Below are 27,810 nucleotides of genomic sequence, written 5' to 3'. Positions count from 1 at the left end.
CTGTCACTAGGTTGCCTCCCCCATTCAGTAAGGGGCCCACACTTTCCTTGACCACCTTCTTGTTGCTAACATACGTGTAGAAACCCTTCTTGTTACTCTTAACATTCCCTTGCTAGGTGCCTCTCCAATTGTGATTTGGCCTTCCTGGTTTCTCTCCTGCATGCCTGAGCAATATTTTTATACTCCTCCCTGATCATGTGTCCAAGTTTCCACTTCTTGTTATCTTCTTTTTTATGTTTAAGATCAGCAAGGATTTCACTGTTAAGCCAAGGTGGTTGCCTGCCATATTTATTATTCTTTCCGCACATCGGGATAGTTTGTTCCTGCAGCCTCAATAAGGATTCTTTAAAATACAGCCAGCTCTCCTGAACTCCTTTCCCCCTCATGTTATTCTTGCAGGGGATCCTGCCCATCAATTCCCTGAGGGAATCAAAGTCTGCTTTTCTGAAGTCCAGGGTCCGTATTCTTCTGCTCTCCTTCCTAGATGAAAGTACGGAACATACTTTTCCCCCCAGAAACCTGTTCAATAATGTCTATTTTCAGGGTTGTTCAGAAATAATAAAATTCAACTTAAGACATTTCTTATCATATAATCAGTCTCTTCTTGTTCTTTGTAAAGTATGATCTGTACTTGAAGAGATTAATTTTTCTTTCAGTTTAAGATCCTAAATGTGCCAATGTCTTCCCAACTTGCTGCCAACCACTGGAATCAACAACAAGCTGAGCAAGAGGAGAGAATGAGAATGAAAAAGCTCACTCTGGATATTAATGAACGGCAAGAACAAGAGGACTATCAGGGTATGAAATTATCTTTCAAAATAAAAAGGTTTTATTCCTAGAGAAATTAATCTATAAAAATTCAGTCCCAAGACATGTGTCCTTGCTGCAACCAACTCCACTCTGCTGTATGCCTCAGCGTGCACAATGCTGGTTGTCAGAACCCCTAGGCATCCCATGGAATGTGAAACGAGTACATACAGGTTAGGTTAACATAGGGGGTGGAGAGAGAGGGTAATTATATTGCACTGAGTTTTGAGTTCTTTTTATACACCTTGAGATATAAAATTTACATTTAGGGAAATCATACCAAAAAAAAGCAGTTTATCTGATGCTCTGTAGCCTAGCAACATGCTTCATTAGAGTTCCATGATGTCTGTACTGTCACCTGAAATGCAGTAGGAACAGGAACCAGTCAGGTGCAAGGAAAATGGATTGTGTGCAACTTGAGTGAAGGTGTGTTATTAGATATTACAGTATACATATCTAAATGACTGCCTTGGCCTGGCTAATAGCGGAGGTTGGTTCATACTGACATAGTTGAAGTTGATATAAATTTAATAATTTCTCCTGCATTTCAGCATTCTAAAGGAGTGTGTTTGAATATATTGACAGGATAAATATTTTATACTAATTATATATCTTTTAAAAATCAATTCATATTTAATTCAAGTGTTGATTGAATAGACAAAATGAGGCCTACAAAGCAATAAGCAAATCAGATATAGCCCATATCCTAGTGAATTCAATGTGTTATGTCAGATTCCATTTTCCTTGGCATACTCTGATCATAACCAAGGCCAAACCTAATAAAGCGGATGATATTCTTAGTCGTTAAATCACTTCTTTCCATTTAATGCCTCCACAATTCTTCCTCTGTCATTAATAGAGGTGATTTCCATTTTAAAACTGAAACATAATATAATCTGTTAGTAATAAAGCAGTAAGTCACATTTCTGTATTTGATAAATAATAGTGAACTGTAGTTTGTAAAATTGAAATTTTAAATGCAAAACAACCCTATTAATCCAATAAAAGCCATGGAATACAAAACATGTTTCAGAAGTCTGTGACATGAGAACCAAATTTAGTGAGCCTCTGTATCATATTTTTTCAGAAGCATAATAGCTGTGGAGCTCTGAAATTGTAAATAGAATACAGATTTTGTACAAACCATTTTAAACATCCCAAACCGTTTAAAACTTCCTTTTGACAGGTGCCTCCTTGTTTCAAAGCCCAGGTTAAAAATGAAAAAAGGCTTTTCATATTTTGGCACCTTGAGTGCTGTGGTCACATTTTACACTACAACTCTTAACAAATTCTATATTGTGATGCTGTTTTTTTCCCATTATGTAGAGTTCCTAGTATTTTTTTAAGGTCAATACACACATGGTTTTGTCATGAGCAGTTTGTTGATTTGTATGGAGAATCTTTATAAATGTAATTCATTTTGGTTAGGATTCTGTTGTGAGCTGTTAAGAATTGCACTTCTCATACAGTAAAACAATAAAGGACCTCAATTTTGAGGTGGATGAATGAAACTGGTTACTGGTGCCAGCTGTTAATAAGGAGTGATCATTTTTTTCATTTTCTCATGAATATTCCCATTTGGCATATTTAAGAAGGCAAGCAGCAATAATAGATTCACAATAGCAAGTGAATATGTCAAATGTCTCTTGTTCTTCTTTTTTGTGTTGATTTTTTTCCTACTGCTTTATACTAGGATTATGTTCATAACAAAGACAGATAAAAGGATGTCAGTTTTGTAGGCCCAAAATTTGACCTGTTTAATCTGTTTGCAAAGTCCATATTAAATGTTTTCTCTCATATTTTTATAAACTAATGCATTAGCTTACTATTCTTCATGAGTTATGAATAACTCTAATAAATATTTTATCAAAGATACAATTAATATGTGAAACATCCAACTTTGCGGGGGATTTGGTAGCTACTGGTTATTAAACCATGGTATCCATAAGAATGGCCATATGAGTTATGAATAACTAGAATAACAATCTTGGGCGTGTGTGTGTGTGTAGTGGAAGGGAGTATAGCAGATTTCAGTTTCAAGCGTCTAAAGGATTACTAGAATCAGTAAGGGGAGAGAAATTTTTAAATGTTACCCCCAAAATCTCAACGTTGTGTGAAGTCTATATGTACATTTTTCTAATAGGAATAGGCTAGCTAATAACCCAAGTCTGCTAAATAGATTAACAAATGAAGCCTGTTAAACTGCCTACTTTAATTTAAAAAAAAATCCATTTATTTTTTAAAATGTTAAAGTAGTAATTTAGAATTGATGATTCTCTAATATAGATTAGAGTCTTTTTGTTTGTGTTCCTACAATTCTCATCTGAAAAACAAGGTAGGGTAACACTCAAAATAGCTGGTGCCATGTGGTGAACCCATTAAAATTTGTCCTTATTCCCCACCTGCTCTCTCCCAGTACCCAGTCTACCTTCATTATTTTTCCTTATCTCAGTGCTCATTGTACTCCACAACACCTGCACCCTTTTAACACCTGGGCTGAGAGATGCATACACAATATTTCTAGTTGCTGGCTGCCTGCCTTTCGTTCCCTCTCCTCAATTCATATTATCCCCCAGCTGTTCCCTGCCACAGTGTGTCCATCCTGATAGCCAGAACTGTGCTTTGTATCTGAGGGATATGGAAAGTGGGGGAACAGGGTCATTGTGGAGACACTAAATCAGGGGTCCCCAATGCGGAGCCCGCCGGGGCATCCATGTGCACCCGCCTACTGGCCGCCAGACAAGCAGCCGCTGAAATGCCGCCGAGAAGCGGCAATGTCAAGAAGCGCTACTGCCGAAATGCCACCGATTTTCGGCGGTATTTTGGTGGCGACACCTCTTGATGACGCTGCTTCTTGGCGGCTTTTTGGTGGCGACACCTCTTGACGTTGCCGATTCTTGGCGGCATTTTGGCGGCTGCTTGTCCGGCGGCCACAGTCCTCGGCGGCTAGTCGTCCGGTGCCCACCCCACGGAAAAGGTTGGGAACCACTGCACTAAATGAATTCTTTGCATCTGCCTTCACTGCAAATGACATGAGGGAGATCCCCACACCTGAGCCATTCTTTTTAAGTCACAGATCTGAGGAACTGTCCCAGATTCAGGTGTCAATAGAGGAAGTTTTGGAACAAATTGATGAACAGTAATAAATCACCAGGACCAGATGGTATTCACCCATGAGTTCTGAAGGAACTCAAATATGAAATTGCAGAACTAGTAGCTGTGGTATGTAACCCATCGCTTAAATCAGCCTCTGTATCAGATGACTGGAGGATAACTAATGTAATGCTGACTGTTTTTTTAAAGGATCCCGAGGTAATCCTTGCAATTAAAGGCCAGTAAACATAATTTCAGTACCAGGCAAATTGGTTGAAACTATAGCGAAGAACAGAATTATCAGACATACAGATGAACACAGTATATTGGGGAAGAGTCTACATGGCTTTTGTAAATGGAAATCATACCTCACCAATCTATTAGAATTCTTAGAGAATGTCAGCAAGTGTGGACAAGGATGATCTAGGTAATAGTGTACTTGTACTTTCAGAAAGCTTTTGACAAGGTCCCTCACCAAAGGCTCTTAAGGAAACTAGGCAATCACGGGAGAAGAGGCAAGATCCTCATGGATCAGTAACTAGTTAAGATAGGAAACAACGGGTAGGAATAAATGGTCAGTTTTCAGAATGGAGAGAGATAAATAGTGGGTTCTCACAAGGTTCTGAACTGGGACCCGTTCTGTTCAACATATTCATAAATGATCTGGAAAAGGAGGTAAACAGTGAGGTGGTGAAATTTGAAGACAATACAAAATTACTCAAATAGTTAAGTCCAAAGCTGACTGAAAATTTACAAAAAGATCTCACTAACTTGGTGACTGGGAAACAAAATGACAGATGAAATGCAGTGTTAATGGTGAAGTAATAAATAATTTATTTTTTTTTAATTAATGGAGATGTCCTATCTCCTAGAACTAGAAGGGACCTTGAAAGGTCATCGAGTCCAGCCCCCTGCCTTAGCAGGACCAAGTACTGTCCCTGACAGATTTTTGCCCTAAATGGCATTCTCAAGGACTGAACTCACAACTTTGGGTTTAGCAGGCCCATGCTCAAACCACTGAGCTATCCCTCCCCCCCGTGCCTTTTGGAAAGTATAATCCCAACTATACATACAAAATGATGGGGTCCAAACTACTTGTTTTCATTCAAGATAGAGATAGTTGAATCGTTCTCTGAAAACATGTGCTCAGTGTGCAGCGGCAGTCTCAGAATGTTGTAAACCATTAGGAAAAGGATAGATGAGAAGACAGAAGAGATCATAATGCCATTGTATAAATCCATGGTACACCCACACCTTGAATACTGCATATAGTTCTGGTCACTCCATCTCAAAAAAGTTATATTAGAATTGGAAAAAGTATAGAGAAGGACAACAAAAAATTATTAGGGTTATGGAACAGCTTCCACGCGAAGTGAGATTAAAAAGACGACGAACTGTTCATCTTAGAAAAGAGATGATTAAGGGCAGATATGAGAGAGGTCTATAAAATGAAAAGTGCAGAGAAAGTGAATAAGGAAGTGTCATTTACCCCTTCACATAATACAGGAACCGGGGGGGGGTCTCACAATGAAATTAATAGGCAGCGGGTTTAAAACAGACATAAGGAAGAACTTCTTCACACAATCCACAGTCAACTCGTGGAACTTTTTGCCTGGGGATGTTGTGAAGTCCAAAAGTATAACTGGGTTTTAAAAATAATTAGATGAGTTTATGGCCTATAGGTACATCAATGGCTATTAGCCAAGATGATCAGGATACAACACCATGCTCTGGGTGTCCCAGACGTCTCACTTCCAGAAGCTGAGACTGGACAAGTGACATGGATCACTCAATAATTGCCCTATGCTATTTATTCCCTCTGAAGCATCTGACACTGGCTGCTGTTAGAAGACAGGATACTGGTCTAGATAGACCATTGGTTTGGCACAGTATGGCCATTCTTATGTTCTTATGGATACCATGGTCTAATAACCAGTAGCTACCAAATCCCCCGGCCCCAAAGTTGGATGTTTCACATATTAATTGTATCTTTGATAAAACATTTAAAACAATAATTTCGTAGTAAATTGGCAAGGTGGAGCATCCATTGTATTCTCCGAACTTCCCTCTTTTGTAAACAGGATGAAATCTCATTAATGGACTTTAGTTTTCATTACTATAACCAGTGCAAAACTCTACCAGTACACTACAGAGTAGTTTCTAGCAGATGCTGGACATGTCTTGAATGAGATTACCAGAGATTAGAGAACCAGACAGAGCAGACTTTCAAGAGTAATCTCATTAACAGCTTAGTCCACTTTTCCCCTTTGTTTATTCCATCTGTTCATGTTTGCTGAGCAATGCATATCCTTGCACAGGTGGACTGTCAGAAGTGCTTTCAATTAAACATGTTCATGTACCACTAACTCATGGTCTATGAAGGTAGACTCACCATGGTATGCTAATAAAGACACAGATTATCAAATTAAATAGCCATTTACTTTAGCTGCTCAGAAGTCTACTCTAGTCATGTTAATTCTTTCTCTCTCCTTGTACAAAGAAAGTTTTGCTGAATTATTTTTAAGTGCTTAAGTGGCAGCTACCTTTTGCACTTGTTGTTACTTCTGGATAGTTTTTAGGAGTATCCCCTTATAGCACTGCAGTGCTCCAATATCAAGTGACAGAGAAGTGAATGACCAAGGCAGGTTCCAGTGTTGGAAAGAAAAGGTCAGAGCTTTCTTACCAAGTACGAATGATGAAAAGCACTGCTGGCAACTGCTCCTATCTGAACATCCAGCAGCAGCTGGAAATCAGAGTACACATCACAGCATAGCTTGGAAATATCAAAGCTGTCTGTGCAATTTCAAAAGTGTTTTAAAAAGAATCTGTTATGGACGTGAGTTGGCTGCCCTGAGGAAAGTTTTGCCCACAAATATATGAAAGTATGAATCAAAGCGTTTTTTAATAATTGGTTGATAAGTTTTTCAGAAGTGCGTGTTACTATACTATTTAGTCTGTTTAAATTCCACTTAATAAAAAAGAAACAAAAACTGTTTAACCTTTTTATATGAAATTACAGAGATGTTACAGTCTCTGGCACAGCGTCCAGCTCCAGCAAATACTAATCGTGAACGGCGGCCTCGTTACCAGCATCCGAAGGGAGCACCTAATGCAGATCTAATCTTTAAAACTGGTGGGAGGTAAGACAACCTTTCTTTAAAGTTGTTAATTCTGTTTCTAAGTAAGTTCCAGCATAACAAAAAGTTAATGATCTATGCACTGAAATGTTTCCATTTAAAGTAATGTTATTCTACCAACTATTAAAATACTCGGCAGGTTAGTTTTATGTGTTGGTTGTCCAATGACCATAGTACATGCCAGGGAAGAGTTGGGAGAGTGCCAAGGCATCCTGATTTAATTGTTACATTGTAATCAAAGCTTGTACCATTGTCTTCAGAAGAAAAGGCGTAGTTCTTTATTTTCACACAGAACATGGCCAGGAAGGAAGTTGAAAACTTCTTTAAGAATTCTAATGTAACTGTGGCTCTTTCAACTATGTAAGCTTGAAACACTCAATTTTGTATGGTCATAAATGGAAGGAAAACAGAGGGACAGAGATTCCACTGTAAACTCATTTGATTTGCACCATGGTGGACACATACTGAAAAGCAATATTGGAATGAAAAGAGCTATTCCAGATTATCATTTCAGGGTCTAGAATCTAGATGAGTTAGAGGCTAATTGACATATTCTTAAACATTATAATAAGGCAGAGTGTTTCTGATCTTGATGTCACAGGAGAAAAACAATATATTTATGAATTCTTTCATCTCAAAAGCAGGGCTTTGGAGCGGATCCCAGAGCTGGAGTGCAGAGCAGCTCCGGAGCAGTGGAGCTCCAGGTTTTTGCCTGGAGCGGAGCCAGAGCACAGCTCCAAAGCCCTGCTCAAAAGAGAGTACAATGGAGATGATCCCAAGAAGGGTAGCAAAAAATGGTTAGAGACATGATGTGGTGGGCTTTCATATGCCAAAAAGCTTCTAAAACCTGTGATGAGCTAATCTGGCAATAAGAGTAAATGCTGAATTACATAAAACATTTTAATTGAAACCAAATGGGAGCTACTGTTAATCTTCTGTAATAGGAGAACAAGAGGGCACAAAAATTGAGGTAAAAATATTTTTATATAGTACAGTGTCATCTTTACATTTTTTTTTTTTTTTTGAGGCGGGGAAGTAAATAAGTCTTTCTCCATTTTGTAAAATACTGTCTGTTTCCAGGGCAGTATGAATTATGATTATTCAGTGCTGCAGGAAGAGGTTGAAGCAAGTTGTTCAGTTCAATTTAAAAACTGATTATATATATTTAAGTGTGAGTAACATTTGCAGTTTTGTAAAGTGGAGGAAAAAGGTACAGAGTAAATTGAATTTCATGATGAAAAGGAAGGAAGGAATTTCCCCCGTGGTTTATGAAGATCCGCAATTGGCCAGGTGAATTATGGGATGGGTTTGATCTTCTCTGAAGCATCCAAATCTGGCCCAGTCAAAGGCAGGGGTCCTGGACTAGACATACCAGTGATCAGGCACAATAAGTCAGAGCTGTTCCAACACATCTTGTTGAGTAGAAATTGAAGCTCTTGAAACTCCAGAGGCTGGTGACAGATTTTCCAGAGAATGAATCTGCAGTTTGTTTGAGTAGGTTCATTAAAAAAACAAAAAACAAAACCTCCTTTTTACTTAGAATTTCAGACTCCTATCATCTCCTACCAAAAAAGCTGTAAATGGCTTTTATAATTAATTAACGAATAAAAAGGGCATGGTAAAACTTTGTTGTGTGGAAGCAGCCATGCTCCTGTGACATGGAAGGAGTTTTTCTCACTGAAACCAACATGAGATAAGACAATTTAGCACCCCTTCCTGAGGCAAGTTTCAACATGTATCTGCAATTTGTGTTGGCAGAGAATAAACATAGTTTGTTTTTCAATTACCTTGTTTTTGCCTACCTCATACCGGCTTGTCTTCATTACAGAGTTAACTCGAGTGTTTCTCCAAAACCAAGTCCTGCCCCACACACACATTTTAAAGTCTCATGTGGTGATGCTTTTAACTTGACTTGGCTGTCCTCTCAGGGTACAGCTCAGGTTAGATCATCTCATCATAATACAATCAGCTGTAATTGACTGTAAATTAAATTGCTATGTGCATCTTGAGTGTTAATTCAGTGTGGCCACTCTCAATCTGGAATGTAACTTGAGTTAACTCTGTAGTGAAGACATAAACTGGTAGTTTTTCTCCATGCACGTAGAAAACACATCTCTGTACACACAGACTGCCCTGCCTGGTGTGCACTTCATTGATCTGCTTCCTCCTTTTTTCACACACTGATTAATTTGGTGGTGGATAAAGGGGAGCATTAGGAGGATAGAAACTTCCTTTATTAACTAATAAAAAGCTCATGTCTTGTGTTCCAATCCTATAGTCCAATAATCTCCAGCTTCATTTTGGTAGCACTTTTGGATTGGAAGTTTTAGGTTTCCCCTGTGTTCCTTCTCCCTTCCTTGGGTCCTTAGAGACAAAGTGTCTAAAGTCCCCCCCGCCCCTCCTCCAAAATAATGTAGTTTGGTTTTAAACTTGATCTCCATAAACTTTTAAAATATACTCTGACACTTTCCAAAGAAACAACAATCAGCTAACTCTGACTCTCTGAGGGAAAGCCTACACTACAAAGTTAAGTCAACTTAATTTAAATCGGCATGTGTCTGCTTCAGTAATTGTCGGTCAGGCATGTTCACACCACGCTCGCTGTCTCGGTGGGGTGTGTCTTCACTAGCAGCGCTTGCATCAATGCACAGAGCAGTACACTGTGGGTAGCTATCCCACAGTGCAACTAGCCGCAGGGGTTTTTGGGAAGGCCTTGCAATGCCTCATGGGACCAAAACATTGTCGCAGGGTGGAATGGGAACATGGCTTTGACCTTCCATAATGCAAGTTCCTCCCTCCCGTACTCTGATATCAATGGCAAACAACTCATACTTTTTCATGCCTATTTTCGAGAAGCATGGACTCCGCTCAGCTGTGCACTCTTGTTGTGAGCATTACAAAGACCTCTCGCCTTATCCTGCGGTATTTCCAGAGCTGAGACAGGAGCTACCATGTGAAACATTTTGATGTCCTTCAAGCAGCCCTGCTGCAAGTCATAGAACGAAACAATTCCCGATTGTTGCTGGCAGTTGCGCAGCAGCTGAACACGGTGGAGCTCTGGTTCTGTTCCCAGGAAACAAGCTCTGACTGGTGGGATCGCATTGTTATGTAGTTATGGGATGATGAGCAGTGGCTGCAGAACTTTAGAATGCGGAAGGCCACTTTCCAGGAACTTTGTGAAGAACTTCCCCCAGCCCTGAAATGCAGCAACGCTAAAATGAGACCTGCTCTGACAGTGGAGAAGCGAGTGGTGATCACTCTGTGGAAACTTGCAACGCCAGCCTGCTTTACCGATCTGTGGGGAATTAATTCAGAGTTGGTAACTCCACCGCGGGAGGAGTTGTGATCCAAGTTTGCAGGGCCATTAATCGACTTCTGTTAAAAAGGGTAGTGACTCTGGGAAATGTGCAGGATATAGTGGATGGTTTTGCTGCAATGGGGTTCTTTAATTGCAGTGGGATGATAGATGGCACGCATATCCCTATCTTGGCACAGACCACCTCAGCAAAGAGAACATAAACTGTAAGGGATACTTTTCAAATGGTATTGCAAGTGCTGGTGGATTACAGGGCATTTCACTGACATCCATGTGGGATGGGCAGGAAAGGTGCATGATGTGCTCAGGTCTGTTCTGAAAGTTGCAATCAGAGACTTCCTTTCTGGATTGCAAAACAGCCATTAATGACATATTAATGCCAATAGTGATTCTGAGAGACCCAGCCTACCCCTTGCTCCCATGGCTTCTGAAGCCATACACCAGCCACCTGGACAGCAGTAAGGAGTGGTTCAACAATAGGCTGAGCAAGGACAGAATGGTGGTGGCATGTGCCTTTGACATGTGTAAAGGGTCGTTTGCGCAGTTTGCATACTGGGTTAGATCTCAGTGAAAGCAATATCTCCATTGTTATCGCTGCATGCTCTGTGCTCCACAATATCTGAGAGGCAAAGAGAGAGAAGTTTCCGCATGAGTGCGGCGTGGAGGCGGATAGGCTGGCAGGTAATTTTGAGCAGCCAGCTACCAGGGCAATAAGAAGAGCCTGCAACTCCAGGAGGCTTTGAAAACCTGTTTCAGTAATGAGCCTCAGTAATGTGTGTTGCTTATTTGTGTTGTGCCTTCCCATACCAATCCCTTCCATTGCATCCGTTTCCCTGTACCTCTCCCTCCCCCCCTCGCCTCCAGACTTGGAATAAACAGAGTATTTCATTCTCGACTTTTATTTCACAAACATAAACTGAAAGACCAGAAAAATAATTTACCGGTAACCTTGGGCAAACGGTGTGATAAAATTGGGAGGGGAGAAACCAAGTCAATTTGTTCTGTGTAAGCACAGAAGTCTTGCCTATCAAAGGTCTTTGAATGGCCGCCTTTTGTTCTTAGTACCATCCCCAGTATTGAGTGGCAGGGATACTGCACCTTCTTCCCCACCCACGCCCCACATCCTGGAACCTTTCGGGGAGGGGGATTGGGAATAGGGTGATGTTTGCAGGCTGTTCTGCAGAGGGAGTCTAGCCTCAAGCCATTTTTCTTGTAGCTCAACCAGATCCCTCATGTCTGATTGGTCCTTCATAATCCGCAGCATCTCCTCCTGTGTGACATGCTCATGCTCCTGGGATGCTCTCCCTGTCCATGTCCAGTTTTTCAGACACTGAAATCTCCATGCTCTTAGCTCCATGTCAGCTGTCCCAGGGGCATTCGTTATCTCATTGAATATGTCATCGTGCGTTCTCTTTTTCCATCTTCTAATTTGCAAAAGCCTCTCTGTCTGTGTGGAGGCTGTGCTGAAGGCCAAGCTTTCCATTGTAAGGCAGGCAAAGCACAAAGTAACTATTGTCAGTGCATACACTGGGTCTAGTACAAAGTAGATATTTTAAAATAATTTCCCTTATTACTCTGAAGTGCAAACCAGAACATAATCAGTATCCCGAGCTATTCAGTGAACCGGTTTGCTGTTCCAGCCATGGTGAGTATGGGCCAGCGGCATGGGCAACGGGCCTTGTGCTACAACTTACAGGCACGTCAGGAGCACAGATGGGCAGGTGGACAATGCTCCTTTCCCATAGCACCATGGTCAGTGTTTGGAGACCAGGGACCAGTGTTAAGCCTCCCAACCTGTGGTTTTTGTCCACAGCAGCTCCGGTGGGGGTTGCAGCCACAAGAGAACACAAGAAACCCACCCCACCCATCTCCCCCCAGTGCTGTAGCAGTCATCCTGGGCTTGCAGATTCTGAGGTCAACGCCAATCCCAGCCACTCAGACCACAGGCATGTTAGGGAAACTCTGGTTGAGGGACTCGGAAATCACCATGGGTGGGGGATCACATGATCTATTGGTTGCGTACAAGCTCTTGTAATGAAAACTTCTCCCCGTTTTTCCTAGGTGACCCTATGATATCCGTCTTCTCAGGGTAACAGAGGCAGCAAGGGAGCAGATTCTGCAAGCCTCAGGGTACAGATCTGGTCCTTATGTTGCTATGCTGTGTACCGCAATGTTACCAGCAGAATTAATACTGGAGTGGCATGGGAAAGTGTCCTACCGTGGTGGAAGAAGTAAGGTAGCCCTTCCCAGAAACCTCCTGCAAATGATTGCAGAGTACCTCCATGAGAGTTTCCTAGAGATCTCCATGGAGGATTCCCAGTCCACCCCTGTGCATATAAACAGTCTTTTCCCCAGGGGGGGCACTCTGTGCATAGTTGGAGCAGACACTGGGAAACAGATACCCACCGCACCTCACTTTTTCTTCAGATGAAACATAAGATATAAGAGCATGTAACCCCTTCAGTTTGATTGGAATTGCGGACCCACCGGAGGTGCCTTCCCATCATGCTCGGCCACGATGCAACCGGCTGGACTGCTCTGGGGTTAAAAATAGCTCCTGGCTCTCGGGGCGAATGGATCCCCTGCTCTCCTGTCTCCCATTCTCTTCCTCATCCACAGTGTCCTCCTCATTGCCTGAGCTGGCCTGGGACTCAGACTCCTGGGAAGTATCCATGCTACATCTGGTGGTAGTGCTGGGATCACCGCTGAGAATCGCATGCAGCTCATTGTAGAAGCAGCATGTCTGTGGCACAAAACCAACACGACTGTTCACCTCCCTTGTCTTCTGGTACGCCTGCCGAAGTTCTTTGATATTCATGCGGCACTTACGCGTGTCCCTGGTGCATCACTTCTTCACCATACCCCACACGATCTTTTCGTAGATGCCAATGTTTCTACAGCTGAATTGGAGCTGTGCCTGCACAGACTCTTCTCCCCACATACCAATAAGGTCCCACCACTTCGTGTGTACTCCAGGCTGGACAACGTTTAGGGCATTGAGTCACCATGATCAGCTGGGCTGCCAAGCTCTCCATGCTGATCAAACTGGAAATGGTGGGAGAGAGAGTTCAGTGGTTTGTGCATTGGCCTGCTAAACCCAGGGTTGTGAGTTCAATCCTTGAGGGGGCCATTTAGGGATCTGGGGCAAAAATCTGTCTGGGGATTGGTCCTGCTTTGAGCAGGGGCTTGGATTGATGATCTCCTGAGGTCCCTTCCAACCCTGGTATTCTATGATTCTAAAAGTTCCTGGGGCTTCAGGAGGGGAGAGGCTGCTTCCTGTGTACTTGGCTGCTATGCAGCGGAGTTGAAAACAATCTCCGGAGCAGTCACAGCAGACATGGCTGGCCCTAGGCCAAATGGCACCCCAGGCGAGGAGCATCTTTGGCAGCCCCCCTTCATTTGTTAAACTTCTGAATACCTTATTTTTTTTGCATTTGTAGCCCATTTCACAACTTTGATGCACAATTTGCATATATGATTTATCCCTGTCATATAAGATGATAAAGCTGCACGCTAGAATCTGTAAATCTGTTTTTATTCATGCCATATATAAGCAAACTAATTTCCTCTAAGCTTCTAGAAACTTTTTAATTTTAAGAATAACTGAAATATACTAACATCAAAAAATTGAACTGTGCACCAACACTGGGTGGACCAGTATTAAATAGCGTTATAATAGGTGACAACCTTAGAAAGTTAACCTTAGTCATTTTATTCAAAAGTTCGCTTTTCTCACCTTTGCCTTCACGAACTGAAGCACTGTGTCAGAGAGATCCAGAGACTGGCCAACGGCATTTTCAAGCAATAAAATAAGAAGCAATGTCAGTCTCGTCAGCCATGGTTGATCTAAGATGTGTTTTAATGAGCCTGAGATTCGAAAAGCTGCGCTCAGCATTCTCAACTGTGACCAGCAGTGTGAACAGAATCCTCAAAGCTATCCACACATTAGGAAAAGTATCCTTCAGTTCTTTCATTAATTAGTTGGAAACTCGGAGTGGAGAGTGCTTCCCATGTTGCAAACTGTGATAGATGTTGTCCTCTTCGACATAGAGGTCTTTATCATTGACGTCAGAACATTCCCCATGTATCAGCATCTGGTGAAGGTCCGTTGTTCAAGCATTTTCCTGTACACCGGCAGCTTACTAAGGTCATTCAAAAAAACCCAGGTCTTTTCGTGGTGCTTTATTTGTCCAAACCTTTCCTCAGTGGACACTCAAACAGTTTCAATGAGCAAGCAAAAAAACTTCATCCGAGTTGAATTTTTCTTCCGAGCTTCCCATCACCTCATCTGTGCTCTCGTAACCAAACTGTCTGTTCTTCCAGTGAATACAAGTTTCCTTGAAGACATGCTCCACTCCTAAGTTTTCTGCCATTTCTTTGGTAGCAGTGATGGCATCTTCAAATCCATTGTCTTTGTAGGACACAATGAAATCAAGACAGTTTCTCATCAAAGTGGTAGCAGTTGCGATGTCCATCGACTGAGTCTGTAATGCCTTGCTTGCAACATTTACTTGCAACAGGATATTGTGCCAAACCACAATTGAGATCAGAAATTTGAAGTCAGTGATCTAGTTTGCCAGGCTTTGCGCTTTGTGTTGGATTCTGGCTTCAGTTTTACTCGACTGCGCCAGTTCCATCAGGGCATCATAAACCTCAATCACTTGGTACCTCACTGGCCTTATGTTGTCAATGAGGCTCTCCCAGTGAGTGTCACTTAATGGCTTCACAGTCAGATTTGTGTCAGTCCATAAGGATCTTCCACCTGATAGCTGATGCTGAAAACAGGACGTATATCATTTGCAGTACTCCAAAGAGAGAGACTGAATCTAAAGAAGATGATGCTGCATCTGATATAACCAGGTTGAGAATGGCTGCCACAAAGCATGAAGAAAGCTCTTGGATTCAGTGGAAGGATCCTTGCCTGGACACCACTGTTTCTTCCCTTCATGTTCATGCTGTTGTCGTAGCGTTGGCCGCTGCAGTCCTGAAGCTTTATTTTATTCTCATTTAAAATGTTCTTAAACAGTTCTGTTAGGCCTTTCCAGTAGAGTCGTCCTCCGACTGCAAACAGATAAAGTGTTCCTTTACTTGAATACAACCATCCTTGTCATCAACAAATCTTACTGTAAATGACATTTTTTCACTGATTAATGTCAGGTGTGCAGTCCACTGTTACGGTGTAGTACTTCACTTTACTGAACCGCATCAATGTTATCAAGCACCTTCCTTGCCATAAGGTCAGTCAGTTGGTTTTTCTATTCTATTTTGTCACTAACAACAAAAACAGCACACCAACCCCGGCGCCCCACAAGCCCGGCACCCCAGGCAGTTACCTAAGTTGCCTGCCCCTACATCCGACCCTGACAGCGGAGCATTGTGGGGCATCTTCTGGAGGTCAATTCAGTTAATTTACACAATGCTGCATCTATGCTGCCTCTCTATCGACCCATCAACATCAAATTAAGCGCTATGCCTCTCGCGAAAGTGGAGTAATTAAGTCAACATAACAGGCGAGTTAGGTTGACAGAAAGGACCTGGTAATGTAGCTGCATACATTTATTATGTCGACATAAGGCGGCTTCCATCGACCTAAGTTGTAGACCAGGCCTGAGGTCACTGGGAAAAACTTCACATCTCAGTTCAGCCTTCCTACAGGAACGCAGCTGAGCCTGTGGTGTGTGCAAGCTCAGGCCTGGACTACATTACAGATTTTTTGCTGGCATAGCTGTGTCAGCTGAGAGTGTGAAGAAAAAAATCACATCCCCTAACCAACATAGCTATGCTAGCAGAACCCCTAGTGTAGATGCAACTGCATAGGGTGTTTCTGTTGGCATAGGTAATGCCATTTGGGGAGGCAGTGTAGCTATGCTGGCAGAACCACTCCATCTGCTGGTTTAGTGGAGACGCAATATAGAGTGTTCTGTCGACATAGCTATACTGGCTATGGAGTGTAGACAAGGCTTCTGAACCACTCACATCCACTGAATTATTGTAACCTCTGCAGGCCTTTGTTTAATACATATTTATATACTAATCTCTTACAAATATCTATCTCAACAACATGTATTAGAAAAGCAGTAGAGTTTTCCTTTAAATGCAGCTGCCCGACCAGCAGACACACAATTTAAACCTTTTTATAAAGTCTGAGGTTTTTTTGCAGATTAATAGCTACTTCTAGATACCATTCTGAAATACTTCTATGTTAAAATCATCTAAAAATACATCATTTTAGGCTTTCACAATGAGGTAGGCATCTTCAGAGTGAGCTAAGCCAGATTTTTGGAGTAAAGAGCTTTAAATGGTTCCTCTTTTGCAAGCTATAGAATGGGTGCTTACCATTCTGCCTGTATTGTATATTATGCTGTAATTTATCTGCTGTGCCTTTTAGTCAGTAACCTCTGTAGAACAAGAGCCAGAGACCTCTTCTGTGTTTGGCAAATTTATCCGTTGTACATGTTGATTGCATGTTTATCTACATGTTGATTACACTGTATAAATAAGCAATATTTAAAGCAGTCTGAAAAAAGTGGGGGGGCGTATCAGAACCCCAGCCAAAATAAATTTTCATGCACTTGATTCAGACAATTCACAATTTCTTGTGTGTGTGTGTGTGTGTGTGTGTGTGTGTATTTCCATAATTGCACACCATTTTTAGCTTATTACACTATTTATACTTACTAGGTTTTTTTTTAATGAGGCAACAAGCCTCATACAAATTATTAGAACACAATACATACTGGAGTTTGGCAGGATGGATTGGGGGTTTAACTGAGATTCAGGTTGGGGGATCTCTGGTAATAGCAGGCTGCGGGGTTCAGTGACATTCATTGGGTTGGGGTGTCTCTGGGGATACAGGGCTGGGAATGCAGTGACATTCAGTGAAGTCGGAGGGTCTCAGTGGTGAAAGTGCTCTGACAGTCACTGGGGATGGGAGTGAATCCTGGGAACCTATTCTGGGGCTGCTGCTTCTGCAGGCTCCTGCAGCTCCCAGCCCCTGGCTCCACTGTGCTCCCCAAGAGACACAGGCCCTTGTGTGTGACTGACAAGTGGGCAGTGCCTGCCATGGGGGAAGTGGAGTGAGTGGACTCCCAGGTGCTGTATGATGCGGCAGGTCTAGTAGAAATTCTGCACCCCTATGCAACTCCTCCCTCAAGCTTTAAATCTTTTTTTCCTGGTTTTGCGTGTGTCTGTCTGTCTCTTACACTCACACACTTTAAGCATAGTAAATAAGGGGTTACAGAATAATGAACACAATCTTGAAGAATGCCTTAACACTTAGGGCTCTTTTGAGAGACCCTTTACTCACACCTTATTCCCATTGACTTCAGAGAGACTTGCGGTGTAAAGTACTATTCATTGTAAGCAAAGGTATTGCAATCTGGCCTCTAGGTTAGGAATTTCCTGTTTCAATAAGCACTACTTTTCTGATGAGAGTGAGTTAGTAAAGCAGCATATTTGTTTTTCCATTTATGTGATGGGTGCTCTCTCCTTTCTTCTTCATTTTCCGTGTGTGCCTATTACTGATCAGACTAACACACTCTGGGGTTCATTTCACACAGTAATGAGTCAGGGCTCAGTGACCGTAATGTTTACTAAAAATAGTGGCATGTTTGCTTTAAGGAAGGCAGGTGGTGGTGGTTGTTCTAAAACTTCCTGGCTGGATTCATGCCAGTAAAAGTTCTGGGTGTGTTATATTGGAATCACAGTCTGAGATTGCTTTTAAGTAAATATTTGTACAAGGATTTTAAACAATCTGCAAGTGGTGGAGAAATTGGCATGGTGTTTCACCCATACTTTTGTATTATTAGTGATGACATAAACCTCAACATTTGTAATGTGCCGAAAAGCTACTGACAGATGGAGCCAACCTGCTGAAACATTTAAAAAATGTTAACTGTAGCATCTGTAACTTCGTGGGGTGTGTGTTGGGGGGGGGGGGTTCTACAAGGATCCCCTATGTCCCGATCTCCTGGGCTCATGGTGGGGCTCCCTCTGGTAGATTAGCATAAGACACTAACATCGTCACAAAGTGACGTGCCCAGGAGCAGTGCCACCGTGATGCAGGGCACAGGCTATGGAGCTGCGCAGTTTCTTGTGCAAAAGAGTGAATGCGCACGCACACACACTCACTCACTGTGTTTTTGCATCCTTGGTTTCATGATTTCTGTGGGTGTAGTTGAACCCATGAACCCCTGCTAAAGCCAATAAAGCCAATCCTCCATGGTACTAACCCAGGCTCTGCCCACAGCTCCTGCTTGTGACCCCTTCCTGTCATATTTGCATGTCTTCCTTCCTGGCCATTCAGCCCATCATCCTGTTGCTCACTCTACCATTTCTTGATGAAAGTGGAAAAGGAGGGGAAAGAAACTCCACAACTTTTTTTTTTTTTAAATTAATGGAGATATCCTATCTCCTAGAATTGGAAGGGACCTTGAAAGGTCACTGAGTCCAGCCCCCTGCCTTCACTAGCAGGACCAAGTACTGATTTTTGCCCCAGATCCCTAAGTGGCCCCCTCAAGGATTGAACTCACAACCCTGGGTTTAGCAAGCCAGTGCTCAAACCACTGAGCTATCCCTCCCCTCAACTTCCACTGGCCAAGAGGGAGCAGGAGCTAGTAGAATGGGGAACCCCTCCTTGACCAAGAGGAGCAGGAGCAGCATCTACAACAGCTGGCTGGCTTTATTCTCCCCCTGTTCTGAATCCCCTAGCAAGCCAAATACTTCAGCTACCTGACACAGCCCTAACTCAAAAGCTGAACTTTTAATTTTTAGCACTTCTTGCTGTGTTTGATTGTGGCATTCATGTCAGGAGAGATGTGGCAACAGCTGGTGCTTAGGTACCTACTGTTCCTGTTTAAGGCCTGGTTGTGTTGAGACTGACCCTTAAAAACAGGATTTAATCCCCTTGTTTAACCAGTTTGTTTAAAGATTTTTGTTTCTAAATTTGACACAATTCCTTTTCAGAGGAAAATTGAATTTTCTGGGTCAAATACTTCACTTTCCATAATGGTTTTTAATTTTTAAAAACATTCAGCATTTGGTCTTCCATTTTTTTACTGGCGCAGTCTTAGTAATGTGAAAACAGATTCTTCAAACTTTCCATACCACTACACCTCATTAACTATATTTTAAGATATTCCATTGCAATTAATGTTAACAATAGCATCTAGTTTTTATGGATCTAGTCAGTCATGTCAGTAGTTCAGTCATTCTTAAGCAGTATTACTATGATGTCTGAGATCTCAAGCAATCATTACCTTGTCTCTAGTTAATGTGCATGTTGTATTTTTGTTTAGGTACACATGCTATACTTATTGCTGTGTTGTCTGGGCACCGTAAATTGTAGAATTAAATATGATAAAAGATCTCTGTTCCTTGCCACTCCCCTGAGTCTCCTGTTTGTGTGGTGAACTAGGAGTACAAATAAGTTTGCTGATTGCCTGACCTCATACTTAGACATTAGATTCTTGCAAGATCTTGGACCATAAACCAAAGGAATGTTGTTGTTGTTGTTCTTAGATTTTCTGCTTGCTTAGTGTCAGGCCTAAGGACCTGCCGGTCTTACTCTATCTTGGAATTTTGTTGAATCTCAGTAGAAACCCAAGACTTACTGGGCATAAAGACAATTTACCATCAGCTCCCTAAGGACATTGTCCTTCCAGATCAAGGCTGAGGTACATTGGTGGACTAGAGTGGGGAAAGTTTGCACTACCACTTCCTGTTCTGCACTGGTTCTGTGCATAATGCTAGGACTTCAGTCCTTAAAACTGTCAATCTGATACTTTCACAGAAGTCATTATAATATTTTAGTCTTTGTTCTGGAAGGATAGCCCCACTACTAAACTATTCTAGTATAAATCTCAGGTATAGATTCTTGTTTCAAATGAAGCAAATACCTTTTAAAAATATATTTAATACTTTTGGGAAATATATCTAAGAAGGCCAGAAAGCCAGAATGGTTTAAACTATATTCAGATTGCTTGCCTTAACTGATTTGTTTCTATATTATACAGTTGTAGCCGTTTTGGTCCCAGAATATTAGAGGCACGGTGGGTGAGGTAATATCTTTTGTTGGATTGTCTTCTGTTGGTGAGAGAGAGACAAGCTTTTGAACTTAAACAGAGCTCTTCTTCAAAATAAACAGAGCTTAAACAGAGCTCTTCTGGAAAATATACATAAGCAACATATGAAATTTGGGCCTGTGTTTTAAAGATATAAATCATCTATTAATAAATGCAACAGAGATTGCAAAGAAGAAATTTGAGCACAGAAATAGTGATTTTCATGCCATCTTTAACCTCTAGTTTGCTTTAAAAAAAGCTCTCCCTTTAATAGCGATAGCTTAAAGACTAATTGCTTTTTCAGAAGTTTATCATGCAAAGAGGAAATAATTATCTGATCTACATCAAAGAGCGTGCTTCTAAGAGGTGGTTTGTTTGGGAGAAGAGTAAACCTCACCAATTAGTCTCAGTAGTGTAAACTCCTTCACTTGTGGGGTTGTATACCTAATGCTCTGTAAGAAGACTCTTCTTATGATTGTCTGCTGGTTGACAAACCTAATCAAATTGGATTTCAGTGGAACAATTTGTCATGACAGTTTGGGGATCACTTATTTTACATAATATAAATATATGGAGATATACCTATCTCATAGAACTGAAGGGGACCTTTAAAGGTCATCAAATCCAGTCCCCTGCCTTCACTAGCAGGACCAAGTACTGTCCCTGACTGTTTTTTTTTTCTTTGCCCTGATCCCTAAATGGCCCCTCTCAAGGATTGAACTCTCAACCCTGGGTTTAGTAGGCCAATGCTCAAACCACTGAGCTATCCCTCCCCCCGTCTGATTTTTTTTTATAACCAATTTAAATGAGAAATGAAGCATAAAGACAATAACAGGATGTTGGGATTTTATTACCCAAATATTCATTAAAATCCCATAATAAAGCCTGTTTTATTAATGCTGAGAAATAAAGGCAAGCTTAACAAAGGAAAATTTAGATCTGCTAACATGATCATTTCCTGTTTCTGCTATTGAGCAAGGGTACTGCATGTATATAACTCTCCATACAGCTGTCCTTTTGACCCATCTTCTTGCATTTCTCTCTTCTTTCAATTTTACTCTAACTGCCAGAAATCTTGATCATCTTGGATCCCAACTTCGCTTCTCCTCACAGCTCCACTTTAAAGTTGACTACATTTGACTTAACATGTCTTTCTTTGCCTACACTAGGTGCTAGGACTAGTAATTTTCCAAGAATAGACAAGCTCTATATGTTGGTATGTCACAATTCCCAGATCTTTGCCAGACTTCATCCTTATTTTGATTCTGCCTCTTCTGAAATCCTTATCCGGCTCCCATATTAGCTTTCTCCTATTGGCTTTGTCGGTCCCTACCCTTTTAAAAGGGGGAGTGGAGAGACTGTAGCAACATTACATTCTTGCCTCAAGGAATACGATCTGTTGCTCTCATCCTGTTTTTTCCTAGGCATCCTAACCACTTCAGATTCAAACACTACTGCCTTGGTTTTCAAAACTCTGAAATAACTCTGCTTTCCATCACAATCTTCAGCCATCTTCACCCACTTCCTCCAGTCTTGGCCTCTTTGCAGTCCCCTCTTCGGTTCTTTTCTCTTGCTGTGCCACAAGCATCTGCCTGCATGCACACCCACGCACGTTTCTCCCTTCCTCTCTCAAATTTCTGCAGTACTGGTGAAGCCCAGCAGAGCAGTGTATTGTTCCCCCTGCTCTTAAGAGTATGTGTATAAAGCAACTAGACACCCATGGCTGACATATGCCAGCCGACTCAGGCTTGCAGGGCTCCAGGCTGTGTGCAGCTGTTTGATTGCTGGGTGGACTTCTGGGTTCTGGGACCCTCCTGCCTTGCAGAGAAATGTGGGTGGGTGGGTGCGTACATGTCCTAGAGTTTGGGCTCCAGCCCAAGCCCAGAAGTCTACACGATAATGAAACAGCCGCACAGCCCAAGTCCGGCAAGCCCGAGTTGGCTGGCATGGGCCAGCCATGGGTTTTTCTTTGCTGTGTAAACATACTGTAAGTGCCACCTGCAAGGGATGAGAAAACCCAGTCTCTGGGATACTGCAGGGATACTTTCTGTGTTCAGCAGGCTGCACAAGAATTGAGCAAGACCTGGGTGGTTAGAAGCGGATGTAGAGCTCTAGGGCCCATTCCTGTATGTCTTCTACCTGTTCATACCAGTATGTGAGCGCTCACTGGGTTCCCAGAGGTGGGGGAGATGTATGGTTCTCACTCATGTAATGCAGGTGGGTAGGCAGCGTTACAGTTAGTGTTAAGGGGAATAAAAAGCAAATTTGTATTGATATGCTTTACCTGTTTGTCTTTTGAAGTGGTTTTAAATAAAGGATGTTAAATTTTGATCCGCAACAACCGGCTCAGAGCATTGCAGTTTCATGGCAGTCTGGAAAGTACTACACTTTAGGATACTTTCTTTATATTACCAGTTTAAATACAGTGGTTAATAGCCAGCTTTGTGGTTTGGTTTTGCTTCAAGGTATCTTATTGTTTGCAAGCATGAGCATGTAAAATAGTTTATTAAAATAATTTCAACTCTTGCTCTTAGCTATTTATATTTGGATGCTGTAAGTCAGGCGAGTCTAGGGCTGTGTGAATATGAAAACAATACTTCTTTTAATGAATAAAGCTTGCGTGGTGTATTTATCTAAGTCTATTCATCCTACAAAAACTGATCTGAGCAGTCTGCACCCTATACTAGACCCATAATGTGCACTCTGAAACTAAACTGACATGTCAAAGGAACAGACTTAGTGTACATGGAGACTGATAACTCTTGTTTCTTGTCTAGTGTTATCCTTTTCTGGCATCCAAAGGGATAGACTAAAACAAAGTATGTAATTTGAAGAAAAGGTGTGTTTCAGAAATATTACCTTTCAGCAACTTCACACCTGTTAACATGTTTAGATTGACTCCAAGCATTAATCATTGAGATTTCCTCCATCCCATGTATAATCAATTATTATTCCTGTGTATAAAAATCTATCTGAGGTACTTGCATGGCCACACACTACTGTAACATCCAAAGGCCTCACAAGCTTTAATGTATTTATCCTCAGCACCGCTGTGAGGTAAGGAAGTGCTGTTATTTCCGTTTTACAGATGGTGAACTAAGACAGAGACATTAAGTGACTTGTCCAAGGTCACACAGGAAATCTGTGGCAAAGCAGGAACTTGAATCCAGGCCTTGAAATCCCTAAGCTAGTACTCCAACCTCTGTCTGTGTTCACATGCATATACATATTACTTGTCATTGGTGTGCATGGTTCTTTAAGGACAAGGTCCCTGCCCTGAAGATCATACAATCCAAACTGAGGTGGTGGTAAAGCAAGAAAACACCTCTATGAGCAACATAAGATGTAAGAAGGAAAACTGCTAATGAAACAGTAATGTTTAAAAAGAAATCAGATGCTCATTGTGTGTCTGTTTCGTGTCGTTCCTGTTTCTTTATTTAACATGGTCAGGCGAGAGAGAGGGAGCAGACAGCGCCGAAGCTGAGATTAGTCATGGAAAGCACACCGAAAAGTGAGTTTTGAGAGAAGGTATTTGGAGGAGGCCGAGAGAGGGCACTTGGCACGCAAGAAGAAAGAGGTTACTTCAGGAATGAAAAGGGCATGGAGTTTTGGGTTGGTGGAGGAGACAAAGGGATTGAGTGGAAATCTGTAACTTGAGGATCTGGTGCATTAACCAACCGTAAGAGTTTTGCTCTTATGGTTTGATGTCAGCAGATCCCCTTGATGGAATTACTCTCAAGGATTACTTCTTATGCAACAAGACTGTGTGTTTTTCATGAGAGTAGGTGTATTCTCCTGGGAATCCTGCCCATGTTCCAATTTGGATCATTACCTTTATCTATTTATCTAAATCCCCCCTGTTTCAAATGTGTATGGGGTTCCTCACTTCCTAACCTAGACTGTAGTGTACTTTGCACTTTTAAATAGTTGCAATGTTCTACTCCGGGTCGGCTCCAGCATTTCTGCCGCCCCAAGCCAAAAAAAAAAAGGCCACAATCAGCAGCGGCAGTTCAGCGGCAGGTCCTCCACTCCTAGAGGGAGTGAGGGACCTGTTGCCCCCAAATTGCCGCACATGCCGCCCCTCTCCCTTGGCCACCCCAAGCACCTGCTTGTTAAGCTGGTGCCTGGAGCTGGCCCTGTTCTACTTCAGACATGGCTGCATTACAGTGGTGGGTGAAGTGAGCCCTGTATATTCCTTATCTATCTTGTGGGTTGCAGTCAACATTAATATTTGTAAAGTGCTTTAGAAATGCAAAGTAAGTTTTGCAGGTAACAAAACAAATGCAGAACGGATTCAATTTTAGTATCCTATTTTCAGATCCGATTTTCATAATTTGTCTAAAAATCTTTCCATATTTGATCTAGTCTAAAGGTAATGTTGTTGTTCTTTTTTTTTGTGTGTGTTGGTCAAGGGCTAAGGTAGATAGATAGTCTTTCCCCATTTTAAGAAATTATAATTTTTTTTAGTCGTGCCTATAACACAAAAGACTAACTGGAAACTTTTCATGAAAATATTTCTTAATAAAGGGAGTTTAGCAGCTTTACAAGGTTTAGGAGGAACAAATTTAATAATAGAAAAGTTTTCTAAGTAACTGAAATATTATTTTTGAACATGCTTAGTGGGCTTCTGCTAATGTTTTTAGCAGTCTACTCTTTCCCCTCCGCTCTGTGACATATCATACAAAAGATAGGGAAAACTGTGTATTCTCTACTTTTTCTATCACAAATATAGGGGCAGCTGTTGTTAGTGGGAGAATTTGCATGAGGGAGATTGTTACTGCATCAGAACACATGCAGCCAAACCCAAAAATTGCATCAACAGTAGACAGGAAGAAATTGTGGTTTTTTTTATTTTTTTTTTAAATGTTTTCGCAAAATTCTGTGGCAGTCGATAATTGTTTCATTTAATTAAAGTTATGAAAATTCAAGCTTCTTCCTTTGCAAAGATATAGCCTGTGCTACTTATTTTGCAAAAAGCACTACAAAAATCTATATTAATGTAACACTAAAGTCACACAGTTGAAATAACAGTAAAAAAAAAAAAATACAACAGTAAAGATTCCAATGGTAGTGTTAACTTAGCCCAATTGCATATTCTGTATATTTTATTGTATACATTTAACAGCATAAACAGAAATATGCAAACATACTATGTGTAACCTTGGTCCCTTTATATCACATCTCACCATACTGGTATAAACTTTCATTTATGTTTACATCTTTTACCCAGATAGAATTGCTTCACATATTAGGTATAACCTAAGATTTTAATTTTTCACTACAAGTTTTTTCAGAACACTTCAGTATTTGACTCTAGAAAGCCCAGCTCTAGTTTTTCTTTAAACTTTACCCACATCTGTTACATCTTGTACAGCAAGAAATAAATTATACGTGAAAGCAAAGTTTATTTTAAGTGAAGTAAAAATCTACTTACATTTCAACAATGGTGCATGCTTACTCAGTAGCCTTGTCTCACAGTGGTCAGTTTTTGTGCTTGAAGTGAAGCTTAGCTTCCCCATTTTTGGAGGAGATGGGTCAGCAAGGAGAATTTCTCTGGTAAGTCTCCTGGGGTTTGTTTGCATGGTGGTATATTTATCCCTCTTTGACACACACAATTTTTGTAAAAGTATTTATAAAGTGAAAAGATGGAATTTAAAGTATATAAACTACAAGGGGTGGGAATGGCCATAAAACAGATCCAGATATGAAGGACTCAATGGCCAGCTTTGTCCTGTACAACTGCAGGGTTTTGGTACTTCAAGGATAATATGTTTCCTTTCTTTCTCCCCCTTTTAGGAGACGTTGATCCAGCAGCAAGTGTCATTTCATTAGGTCCTGTATCTCTGATGTTGTGGATAGTGGAGTCCTCCAGCAATTAAATGAGAGCCGTGGACACATCTCAGCATGTCAGTCTAGAGAGTTCAGAATCGAAACCTGGGACAGGCTGGAGCCGTGGGGAAGAAACACCAGCCTCCACTAAAAACAGAACAAGTGGAAGCTTCCAAGTCATGGCCTACAAAAAAAGCATTTTGTTACAGGAACCGTGTGAGGGTTAATCTTCTCATGAGAATGGAAGTAAATAAATGAGATGGTTAACTTGACCAGTGAGCAGTTCAGTTACAACAAAGAGCAATTTAAAAATAAGATGGATTACACTGGAACGGGAAGAGTTTTGATGGCTCGATGTGAGGCAAAACAAAGAAAGTTCTAAACCCAGTGGGAGTTATATTATCTCTGAATCGAGCATTCTGTGGCAGAAGAATATTCTTTTGGGGGCTTCAAGTCTACAGTAGAAAAGTGTAGAGCAAGCAGTAAAATCTTATGGCAAACCCTGACATGTAGGATGACGAAATTATGATCAATTACCAAACATCAGATACTCCACAGAGGGAAGGCTTTTGTTTTAACAATAACCTTTTTCTAAAAGGAATAGGCGGGAGGGGGAAAATCAAACAGAGGCAAAGAGATAAAATTGTCTGTTAAGGTTAAAGACAAAATGTGAAGTTTATTGACACAGTGTTTACCCAAATTGCATAGAACAGCCTGACACCAGCCTAGGAACAGGGATATAGTTGAGCCCCATTGTAAGTATCATTGAAAACCAAAATGTGCCAGTCAGCATGACAGAAGGACATCAAGGAGCGGATCCAAATGTTTCGTTGACCTTCACGGGTTGACAAGCCTTTGTGTCCAAAAAAAGAGAGAGAGAAAAGTCTGGAAATAAATAGAATTTTTATTTTATTTTTTTTCTAGGTAGAAAAGAGGTTTCTTGGTCCGTTTCTGACAATCTGTTATTTATTAGTATAGTTGTGTTTTTTTGTTCGCTTTCAGGTAGGTGTAGTACATTCAGTTAAAGAGCACATCTGTATGCTACTACTTGATTAAATCTTTTTTTCTAGCTCTTTTAAAATTCTTTCTACCACTGGTTTGGTTTTTGCATGTAGAATAAAAAGACTTGTAAAATTGTAACATTTCATACAGAAATGCCGCCCGATCTTCACCAGCTTCAGAAATCTGACCTTTGCCGATGCTGCAATAAAGTGTTGTAATTTAGAATTAGTGTCTCTCTCTAACTTCATTTTGAAGTAAACGATTATCTGAAATCATATTAATACGTTATGTACTGTATACCCTTGATGTTTTTGGCCTGTATTTCACTTATTTGAGTGTCATAAGGAGTGTATGGCATTGTACAAACATGAGATGGTCCCTGTCTCAACAAGCTGACAAACTAGATCAGACACCGATACGGTGCCGGTGCAAGGAAGTCTCGTGCCCTAGGCAAAACTTCCACCTTGCGCCCCAGCCCTGCGGCAGCTCCCTGCCTCCCCCTCCGCCCTGAGGCGCCCCCCATGGCAGCCCCCCCCCCTCCCCTGGGGCCCCCCCCCCCCCCCCC

General features: G+C 41.4%; 1 protein-coding gene across 1 annotated transcript in view; it reads left to right on the top strand.

The window, feature by feature from the left end:
- Nucleotides 1–27,470, top strand: part of UPF2 (UPF2 regulator of nonsense mediated mRNA decay) — a gene marked incomplete in the record, with an annotated part of 129,622 nt that extends 102,152 nt beyond the window's left edge. Inside the window, 3 exon segments of the mRNA XM_034764851.1 lie at nt 657–798; nt 6,920–7,040; nt 26,211–27,470. Of these exon segments, the coding sequence (XP_034620742.1) occupies nt 657–798; nt 6,920–7,040; nt 26,211–26,220 (273 nt within the window).
- Between the last annotated feature and the right edge of the window lie 340 nt (nt 27,471–27,810).

Source organism: Trachemys scripta, chromosome 1 (genome assembly GCF_013100865.1).
Source record: "Trachemys scripta elegans isolate TJP31775 chromosome 1, CAS_Tse_1.0, whole genome shotgun sequence".
In the NCBI taxonomy this organism is placed as follows: Eukaryota; Metazoa; Chordata; order Testudines; family Emydidae; genus Trachemys; species Trachemys scripta.
This window is presented reverse-complemented; position numbering and strand designations above follow the sequence as displayed.